Source organism: Cupressus sempervirens, chromosome 6, assembly GCF_028749045.1.
Source record: "Cupressus sempervirens isolate cs-2001-9-10 chromosome 6, ASM2874904v1, whole genome shotgun sequence".
NCBI classification, from domain to species: domain Eukaryota; kingdom Viridiplantae; phylum Streptophyta; class Pinopsida; order Cupressales; family Cupressaceae; genus Cupressus; species Cupressus sempervirens.
This window is the reverse complement of record NC_143123.1, coordinates 452,374,539-452,385,336: the sequence shown is the minus strand read 5'-3', so window position 1 is coordinate 452,385,336 and position 10,798 is coordinate 452,374,539. Positions and strand designations below refer to the sequence as shown.

At 36.0% G+C, this 10,798-nt stretch overlaps 1 protein-coding gene across 1 annotated transcript; it reads left to right on the top strand.

Moving 5' to 3' along the window:
* Window positions 1-1,624: 1,624 nt before the first annotated feature.
* LOC149553026 (calcium-binding protein CP1-like) lies at window positions 1,625-2,415 on the top strand. Its single transcript, XM_089788539.1, has one exon. It carries the CDS (start codon window positions 1,716-1,718, stop codon window positions 2,241-2,243), a length of 528 nt encoding a protein of 175 aa, XP_089644665.1. The 5' UTR covers window positions 1,625-1,715; the 3' UTR covers window positions 2,244-2,415.
* The last annotated feature ends 8,383 nt before the right edge of the window (window positions 2,416-10,798 follow it).

The following is a 10,798-nucleotide window of genomic DNA, read 5'->3' as shown; positions in this document are numbered from 1 at the left end:
TCAATTTCTATAAATGCTTATCCATACTTTATTTTTCAACGTGTCAACTTTAATCCACATGCTAAAGAGAAATACATGGTAAGAGCTTTCATAAATTGTTTTTCATTTGTAATGATAACTTTATTTGTATTGTATTTGATCCTTTTTAAGTCTTCCTTAATATTATCTTATATGCTTGAAACTTTTTTTGTGTTGTACATACTCAGAAAAAGAGGCAAGAAGAGAAATCATCTTTCTCGCCCAACCAAATCACAAAATTTGGTATCCACCTACCTTGCATGGACGTTGAACTACCTAAAAGTGTTAGTCCTATAAATGATTATTGGTGTAGGTACGAGTGGCAAGAACAAACTTCCACTCGTATGCATGGTTTTCAATGGCTTCCAAATGCACCAATGGACATGATCAATTGGAACAACCAATACAAATTATATCAGGCAAAGAAAATCATATTTCCATGATCAATGGTTACACTCCCATTATTGGGTTGACCTTTTATTTGTTGATCTTATGTGCTAACTCGAAATTTTTTGGACCACTCAATTGTAACATTTCAGAGATTTAAAGATCTACATTATAAAAATTTCAATTGAAATTGTAAGCTTATTTTCCATGAAGCTTATACCATATTTTTTGTAGGATTGTAGTAAATATAAATATTTTGATTTCAACTATTTTGTAACACTTTTTAAAGATTTAAATAGAAGATTATTAAGTTACTTTCACTTCAATACATGTTTTTTTTCATGTTCCATTTATCACATGAATGATCTACGTTACAAAAATTTCAATTGAAATTGTAAGCTTATTTTCCATGAAGCTAATACCATATTTTTTGTAGGATTGTAGTAAATATAAAGATTTTGATTTCAACTATTTTGTAACACTTTTTAAAGATTTAAATGGAAGATTATTAAATTACTTTCACTTCAATACTTGTTTTTTTTCATGTTTCATTTATCACATGAATGATCTAAATTACAAAAATTTCAATCGAAATTGTAAGCTTATTTTCCATGAAGCTTATACCATATTTTTTGTAGGATTGTAGTGAATATAAAGATTTTGTTTTCAACTATTTTGTAACACTTTTTAAAGATTTAAATGGAAGATTATTAAGTTACTTTCACTTCGATACATGTTTTCTTTTCATGTTCCATTTATCACATGAATGAATGTCATTTTTTGTTGGTAACTTTACAATATATACATGGGATTTGATTTTGACTATTTCTTAACTCTCTTTAAAGTTTAAATAGAACATTTATCTTAAATTTTTATTTGTCTTTCCTATCGACTTATCGTTGCATGCACAAAAGCATGCAACTGCTAGTTTATTACTCATTTGAGGTCTCGCCCACGCAACTAACAAACATGTAATTGTCACGTATGCAAACAGAAAACATATTAAAACAAATCTCTTAAAAGAAGTCGCACTAAAATAAAGGAAATTCTAGTCTCACAAAATCTGAAAGATGCGATTATTGTCGGATGTGTTATTATTGAAGTGGAAAGGTTCTTTGCTCGGCTAAAATGACATTTTGATCCCACGACGAGTTGTTGGCAAACCAAACAGTCAAAACTCCTTACTTTCTTCACTCAACAAACATTACTCATCTCCACATTCCAAATACTTCAAGACTACTTTTTTCCAGTATTCCATTAACTGAATAAAACCAGAGTTTTTCCTCCTTTATACCTGGAATTGCCTTAGAATGTCCTCCTCCTCCTCTTCTTCCCAAAACAGGCAATTCATGCACACCTGTTTCTCTTCTCATCTGAGGCAGACATTCGCCATAATAGACAGAGATGGAGATGGAAAGATTGCTCCCTCTGATCTCCATCATTTTTTCAACATGTTACCCATAAATCGTGTGGGTGAGGAGGACATTGAATCAATGATGAGAGTTGCTGATCTTGACCACAAGGGTTATGTTCACTTTGAAGAGTTTGAAAGGATCATCACATCTTTCATGGAGGAGGTTAAAACTAGTAGAAAAAGTGTTTATAAGTTCCAAGAGAAATCAGCAATGGAGGAGATGTTTGAAGTAATAGACAGGGATGGAGATGGGGTTATAAGCTTGGCAGATCTGAGAGAGTTCATGGCGGTTGTAATGCAGGAGTCTGATCTGAACCAGAGGCAACTCACGGAAATGATTAAAGAAGCTGGTGGGTCTGTTAATTCCGGTATTACAAAGCAGGATTTTCTGGCCATGATGACTTCTAGGATTATCAAGATGTAAGATCTTATATGGTAAATTAGAAAACAAATTATTTTTCTTATCAAAGATGTTATGATAAAATTGTATTGAGTTCCATGGCCGAATGCCATGTAAAAACTTGGATGACATTTTCCAAGATGATTTATCTCTATAGTTCTTCTCTTTCTCTCGAAATTAAATATATATTTTCACTTGTCTGCTTGAATAAATAAACAAATTTAAAGTCAAACAGAAGAAGAATATCTATTTTAGAATTTTGTTTAAGAAATTCTTTAAATGAATCCAATAGTATTTTTGTCTCTTCTATATTTGTCATTGTGAACATTCAATTTACCTTCTCTTTTTCGCTGGACCCATAAATTTGACTAATCAACTATCTTTAGCAATTGGTGAAGTAAATTATATAGAAGAGCATGTTTTTATGTTATTATTCATTTATTTTGAGTAATATCTACCATTCAATTTAAGATTAATTATTATTATTTGTTAATTTGAGTAGACTCAATCTAAAATATTTTCTATAAGAAGCTCATAATTTACCATTGTCCTTTAGACTCTTGCCTACCTTTTTATAGTAAAATTAGTAGCAATCAATGTGCCTATATTTTTTTCTATTAGTTTTCCTTTTATTCTCAAAATACTAAATTACATTTGTAATGTTTGACATTTATCTTATTCTTATTTAGGACTCGTTTTTGCTGATGATTTTTTGTTTTTTGTTTTCAAAATTCAAAATATTTCTTGTGCAACAATAAAAAACAAGCAAAAAGAAATATTTCTACATTTCTTAAGAAATTTTTTTATGTATATTTTTTTGCATTAATATAGTTTTATAAATCTAATCTTCGAAACACTAACACACTATTTGTTTCTAAAGCAAATAGTACAAATCTAAGAATGAAAAATTAATGTGAATATTGAGTACCTATTATTATCATTTATACATCACATATTTTCTCAAAATCATGAGCACTTTTCCTTTAGCTATTTTATTTTTACCAACACAACTCCTTTCACTATTAATTTTTTGTACCACAACTCTTGTTCTAATAAACAATTGTTACTTATTGTGATATTGCTATCAAGATTTAGCTGTGTGATTCTGAGTCAAACTCATTGACCCATGTTTCATGAGTAGTGATTCAACATGAATCCATCTCTCATGAGAATAAATGGAACACTTATCACTCATTGGATCTAGGTGATGCTCACAGGGGTTAAGCACCGGGACTTCCCAGGTGGTCACCCATCCCAATACTACTCCAACTTGAGTGCACTTAACTACGGAGTTAAATCCTAATAGCAATATCACAATTTGACTTACTATGAAAATTATCTCCTACTTATCAATTGTTACTTATTTTCAATCCATTTTTTAAAAAACTTAATTTCAATTAAAATAATTGATTCACTAAAATAAAATAAAATAAATAATTTTCCTATGATTGAAAATTTCTTGGAATCCGGATTTCCCTATCCGCTCTTGAGGCATGGATTCGCCACTCTTGGCAGGTGGAAGGCGATATGGAGATTATGTTGGCAGGGAATAGTTATTTTTTTGTTGTATTCTCTTGCATGTCTGATCGTGATCGTGTTTTTGAAGGAGGCCCTTATTTCTACAACAATGTGGGGTTATTTGTCAAACCTTGGCATTTAGTTTTTAATTCTACTGAGGATCTCCCTTCAACAGTGCCAGTTTTGGTTCGCTTGCCTCGTCTTCCCTTGGAATTTTGGCGTGAAGACATCCTTCGACAAATTGTTGCTTTGTTGGGGAAGCCAACTACGATCGCACATCAAAACCTCGATAAAAAGGTTATTTCTTTTGCTAGAATTTGTGTTGAAATTAATTTGAATAACCCATTACTAGATTCTTTGAAAATTTGTCTGGGGGATTCTTCTTGGGTGCAGCAGTTAGATTATGAATCCCTCCCTTTCTGTTGCCGAATTTGTCATGAGTATGGTCATTTACTGTGGCAATGCCCTCGTAACTCAAGTTTCAAAGGAGTGGATCGGTCTACAGTTGGAAATGCTGGTGGTTTGGCAGATACTACAGGGAAAGGACAATCTCAAATGGTTAATACTACCAAGGGGATGAATCCACAAGATGCTACAGGTAAGGGTAAGGCTCCAATGCAGGATAAGGATGGATTTACCCCTGTTCGTCCTTGAGCTAAGGGACGTGGTCAAAAGAGGCCTTTGAAAGAAAGATTATTTGATTCAGGTTTTAACCATTTTGAGGTGCTGGATAGTATGGTTCTAGAGGAGGGTATTCCTCCTCCTATCTCTTCTGATCCAGCTTGCCCAGATGAGAGATCTGTTCCTAATGATGCTTGTGGGGCATCTCAAGTTGTAGTATATCAGAATTGTGAGGTTCTTGTAGCTCCTATGACAGCGGCTCTGGTGACTCCTGCAGTGTTGGAAGATGATGATGTTGTTTTAACTGACTTGGTTAAGGATGTGCTACCATCAGGTAAGGGCAAGGGATCTCCTCTCCCCTTGGGGTTAGTGCCTCGACCCTTTAAGCGGGCTTCTTCTTCTCCCCCTCTAAGGAGTAGGCGCAAAACAAACCAAGAGAAGATTAAACTCGCAGGAGATATATTGATTGAGTCTGGTTTAGTGAAACCTTTGGATTCTCATTTTCCCAAATCTACCCAATGATGATTATTCTCTCATGGAATGTAAGGGGGTTGAATAGCATCCCTAGACAAAAGGCTATTCATAACTTGGTGGTTGATCATAGTCCTGATGTTTTTTGTATCCAAGAGACTAAGCTCTCTGTGGAGTCTATGGTCCAACATGCCTCTAGTATTTGGTCTTGTGGCCAATGCCAGTGTGTTGGGGCAACAGGTAGTGCTGGTGGTTTAGCTATATTTTGGGATCCTCAAAAAATTTCTCCTCTTGGTTGGATGTCTTCTCGCTCAGCTCTCTCTATGGTAGCTTCTGCTCTAGACTCAAGAGAGGTAATCATGGTTACTAATGTGTATGCACCTGTTGATCTTTTGGGAAAGGAGGAACTTTGGGAACATATTCAATATGTTAGAAATTTTCATCCTTATCATCCTTGGGTGTTAGCAGGGGACTTCAATTCAGTTTTAAGTCTGGAAGAGAAGCATGGTGGTTTGGCTAGATTGGGGCCTTCTTCTGCTCTTCTTCGGCAACACATATCTCTTTTGCATCTCTCTGAAGTTAAGCCTTCTAATGGCCTCTATACTTGGAATAATCACAGGAATGGTGTTGCTGCTATCTCAGAATGCCTAGATAGATTTCTTGTTTCTTGCTTCTGGCTTAGTGGCACCCTTACTATCTCTTCAGAAATCCTTGATTGGAGGGGTTCAGATCATTGGCCAATCAAATTTTCCGCTATAGGGGCTTATGTTCCGAAGCATCCTCCTTTTAAGTTCCAGTTGATGTGGCTTCGTGACTCCTCTCTTCATGATTTTATTTTTTGTTGGTGGAAAGATGGTACCCCTGCATATGGTACTGCAATGTTCTCATTTTCTAAAAGGCTTCAATATGTTAAAAGGCAGCTCAAGATATGGAATAGGGAATGCTTTGGGAATCTTCACTTTATGAAGAGGCTTGCTCAAGAAAATCTTGATGTCATCACAAGGGAGATTAGAGATCGAGGTTTCTCGGAGGATCTTGGCCAGGCTGAATCCCTTGCTTCTAGAGCTCTAGAAGAATGGGAACTTCGAGAGGAAATTTTTTGGAAGCAAAAGGCTCGAGTTGATTGGCTCCAGGAAGGTGATCAAAACACTGCCTTTTTCCATAAAACAGTGCAATCTCGTCGGAATCAGAGCACTATCTCTTCTTTGGTTAATTCTCAAGGTATCCAACTGAATTCCTTGCCAGCTTTGTTCCAGGAGGCTATTTCGTACTTCTCTACCCTCTTCTCTTAGGACTCTCCTCCTGCTGATAATGAAGAAAATATTATTTTGTCCTGTATTCCTTCCCTTATCACTCAGGAAATGAATGATAATCTCATGCATCCTATCTCTTTGGAAGAGCTGGAGACGGTGGTCTTTGGCATGCCTAAGGGGAAGGCTCCTGGTCCTGATGGTTTTCCAGTTGAATTCTTTTAGGAATTTTGGGACATCATTAATCATGATTTGTTGGAGGTGGTTAAAGAATCCTATGCTAGCAAGCAGATGCTTCGAGCTTTGAACTCTACATTCTTGACTCTTATTCCTAAGAGAGAGGGTGCTAATCAATTGGAGTTTTTTAGACCAATTTCCTTATGTAATGTGGTCTACAAAGTTATTACTAAGCTGATTGCTGAGAGACTGAAAAGGTGGCTTCCCATTATTATCTCAGAAGAACAAGGTGGTTTTTTTGCTAGAAGACAAATTTTGGATGGGGTGGTTATTGCTACTAAGGCTATTCACTATATGGCTACTTCAAGGGAGAGAGCCATGTTTGTTAAGTTGGATATGGTTAAGGCCTACGATAGAGTTAAATGGAGCTTCCTAAGGAGTATTCTTCTTTCTTTTGGATTTAGCTCTAACTGGGTGAGTTGGATTATGAGTTGCGTTACTTCTGCCTCTTTTTCTATTCTTATTAATGGTCAACCTTCACAACCATTTGGTGCTTCTAGAGGCCTCCGCCAGGGTGACCCTCTCTCCCCATATCTATTCATCATCATGGCTGAAGGCTTGGGCAGATTCATTAAGCATCAGGTGTCCCAGAATTCTATTCAAGGCTAGTGGTGGGGTAATGGCTTACCTTCTCTTTCCCATCTTCAATTTGTGGATGATTCTGCTCTTGCTGGTCTTGCTAGGATTAAGGAAGCTGAAGCCTTTCGACATGCTTTGGACGTTTACTTGGCAGCTTCAGGCTAGAAAGTTAATGAGCACAAATCTTTCATTTACTTTTTTAACACTCCTGATTCTATTCAGCATAGGATTGTTGGTATCCTACAGTTTCAGATAGGTTCACTTCCTTTGACTTATCTTGGCATTCCTATTGCTGTTTCTAGGCAGCCACGTCTCTTCTGGAAAAATTTGATTACCAAGCTTCAGGATAAGGTAAATCATTGGACTCATAGATGGCTTTCTACTACTGCTCGGGTTACTCTTCTTCAAGCTGTTATCCAAGCTCTTCCTACTTATAGAAGCATGGTTCATGCTGCACCTATTTACTTTCTCAAGGAGTTTGATGCTCTTTCTCGACAATTCCTTTGGAGTGGTAATTTGCGTAGTACTAAATGCAGCTTGGTTAATTGGGCAACTGTTTGTAGGCCTAAAAAGGAGGGTGGTCTTGGTCTTCGTTCTGCTCTATTGAGTAGAAAAGCTTTGGCTGCTAAACTTTATTGGCGATGGTGCTCTAGATAGCATCAACTTTGGGCTCGTATTATCACTCATAAATATTTTCATGGTGCTGATCCTTGCTCTGTTTCTGCACTTCCTCTTAAAAGTCATGGCTCAATGGTTTGGCATACTTTGAAGACAAGTGCGATGTTGGTGAAGAGGGGTCTATTCTGGATATGTAAAGGAGGTTCTCAAGCTTTGTTTTGGTCTGATGCTTGGGATGGATTCCCTTCCATTTTATCCATATACCCTCATCTTCAGCCTCTTTGTGACTATTTTCTTGCCGCTGGATGGGATAAAGTGGCTCATTACAAGACTCCTTATCAATTGGGACCTATTGTTGGTTATAGATGGAAGCATTCCTCTGATTGGCCTCCTGGAGGTACAGACATGGATCGTCAGGAGCTTTCTCAAATTATGGCCACTAGAGAGTGTTCCTCTTTGCTTGGTCCAGATGTATTGGCTTGGGGCGGTACCTTGTCTGGTAAATATCATGTCTCTGCTGGGTATCAGGAGATAACTAGACAATTATTTGGGGATGCTAAGGTCCCTTGGTGGAAGCAAGTCTGGAATAAAGTTTCTTGGTCCAAGTGCAATTTTTTCATGTGGCTAGTGGCTCACAACCATTGTCTTACCTGGGATAATCTTTGTAAACGTGGATTTCAGGGCCCCTCTTATTGTGTTTTGTGTGGTAATGGAGAGGAGTCTGTCTCCCATCTGTTCTTCCATTGCTCCTATTCTACTCAAATATGGCACCTTTGGTGGAGCGCTTGGGGTTGCTCTTGTCGGCATGCTTCCTCTTTGCCTGAGTTTTGGGCTCACTTGGGTAGTGCTCCCTCCAAGTCTTCTTCTCTCCATGCTGCTTGGATTGCTAGCCCATCTTTCATGCTTTGGCATATCTGGTTGGAGAGGAATCGTCGCATATTCCAAGATGTTCGGCTTGGTGTTTTGCATCTTTGGTGGAAAATATCACATTCTCTCCAGGAATCTATTCTTGTGAAGTGTGAGCTTGATGGGGGTATGGATCCGGTTGATCTTGCTATCTGTAATCGCCTCAATTTTCATCTGCAGGATGGGGTTGCGGCTCATAGGTTTCCTTCTATGTCCAGGAAGCTTCACCATTAGATGAAGGGTCGGGTTAACCGGGATGGGCACTGGACTCCTCCTCCCTGTGGAGTTCTGAAAATTAACACTGATGGTTCTTCTCGTGGGAATCCTGGTCCGGCTGGTATTGGCGGAGTGGCTCGTTGTAGTTCTGGGAATGTTAAATTTTTCTTCTCAATTCATAAGGGTGATTATACTAACAATCTCATGGAAGCTCAGGCTATTTTATATGCTGTGGAATAGTGTTGCTTGTGGGGATGGAGTAAGATTATTTGTGAGTCTGATTCCTAGGTGGTGGTGAACATGCTTTCTTCGCAAGAGCTTGAGGATGTTAGTTGGCAGCTGGCCACTGTTGTTAAGCAGATTCTTTTCTTCTCTTCCTCTTTTCAGTTCATTAGGTTCAAGTATATTCGGCGAGAATGGAATAGACCTGCTAATTGTTTAGCCAAATGGGCTTCTAGTCATGATCCGGGTTGGAATATTAGGGATAGGGGGCAACTGTCCTTTGAGATGGTGCAAGAATTTGATGATCTTGTTGCTCAGGATCGAGCTCCTTGTTGAGCTCTCCTTGTTGTATTCCTTTCTGTCTTAATAAATTTTTACCCCTCTTTTTGCAAGTAAGCTTATCATCAACATTCTCTATTCAAATAACCTCACCCCTTGCATGGTGGCCCCAATCTAATAAGAAAAAATTATATATAATATTTTAACATATTAGTACTATAAAATATTTTTTAAATGATATAATACTATTTTATATCATTTCTAATATCTATAATGAAAAGTAGTAATAATAAATAATTATTTATTTTTAAAAGTATGTATTAGCGACATATTTATTATTATAAAAGTAGAGGATAGAGAGATATAACTACATCAATGATATATATATATATATATATATATATAGTTTAAAAACAAATAAATTAGTTATTTTTCTAATTTTAGATTACACATTCTATTTTAAAGTATTATTAATAATAAAGAGTTATAGATAACAATAGTATAATTTATGTGCATACTTAATTTATTAAATTGAACTTTTTAAGTATAATGTTAGAAAGTTACTATGAATTGTAGCATGAACTTACTATAAATTGCAGCATAAATTTAATACTTTCACAATTATATGCATGATATTTATGAGATGAATGATAAAAAAATATGAGTGGAAAATATAGGATTTAATGTAATTGGACAAAGTGAAGCAATGCATATTGTAAGTTGAAAAGAGAAATTTCTTATTCTACATCATGATATAGTATGAGATTACATGGAGGCATTTCCTCAAAAGTGCACACAAGATTTAAATGTTTAGTTGAAATGTAAAATCATAAAGAGGGTAGGAGAAAGTTACATTATAAAACTTAGACAATTTGCATTTTTAATGTTCATGATGCTCTTTGGTGTATTTTAATTGCTTAATAAACCAATTTAAAGAAACTCTAGATCATTAATGATCTAAAGTTGGTGTAGATAATTAATTCAATAATTAATAAAAACAAATCATCTATGTGCATGTGATTTGATTAATGTTCATTCTCATATTTGAAATTTTAAAATTAAGTCCAATTATAGAAGCTTTTGGACATGAAAGTAAACATGTGATATCAAAACTATGAGAAAACAACATACAATGAATTCATTATAACATTTTAATCACAATCAATATGAAAAATTATATAGAGACACACATTCTTTTTAAGGTTGTAATGTCCCCAATGGAATTTGTCTATTTATACATGAATGAATCTATGTTGATATATAACTTAATTTGACTTGATTCATGTGAGATAGGTGTATCTAGACTTTTTGGGACAAGGTTTGTGACTATTGATCTAGCAGATCTTGGATCAATTTAGCTAGTGTGGACCCTTCTTTATCTTCTCTAGATTATCCCTTAATTCTCTCTTTGTGCTTGATTTTGTGAATGATGTTCTTATCTAAGGAGGTAATGACTCAAAGAAGTACCATGTTTCTCTAGCTACTACTGATCTACTTTCTCAACTCTCTACCTCCCTTTTAGGCTAATGTTTGGAACAAGTCTCTTATCCCAAAAATTAACATCTTCTTTTGGTTGGCTCTCTAGAATAAGATCATAACTCTTGACAATATTTGTGTTAGACCAGGGGTGACCGCAAGAAGTTGGGTTGCAATTTCGCGAAA

Excerpts from the sequence above, each read along its gene's own strand:
- LOC149553026 (XM_089788539.1), top strand. The coding sequence starts at position 1,716 with ATGTCCTCCTCCTCCTCTTCTTCCCAAAACAGGCAATTCATGCACACC.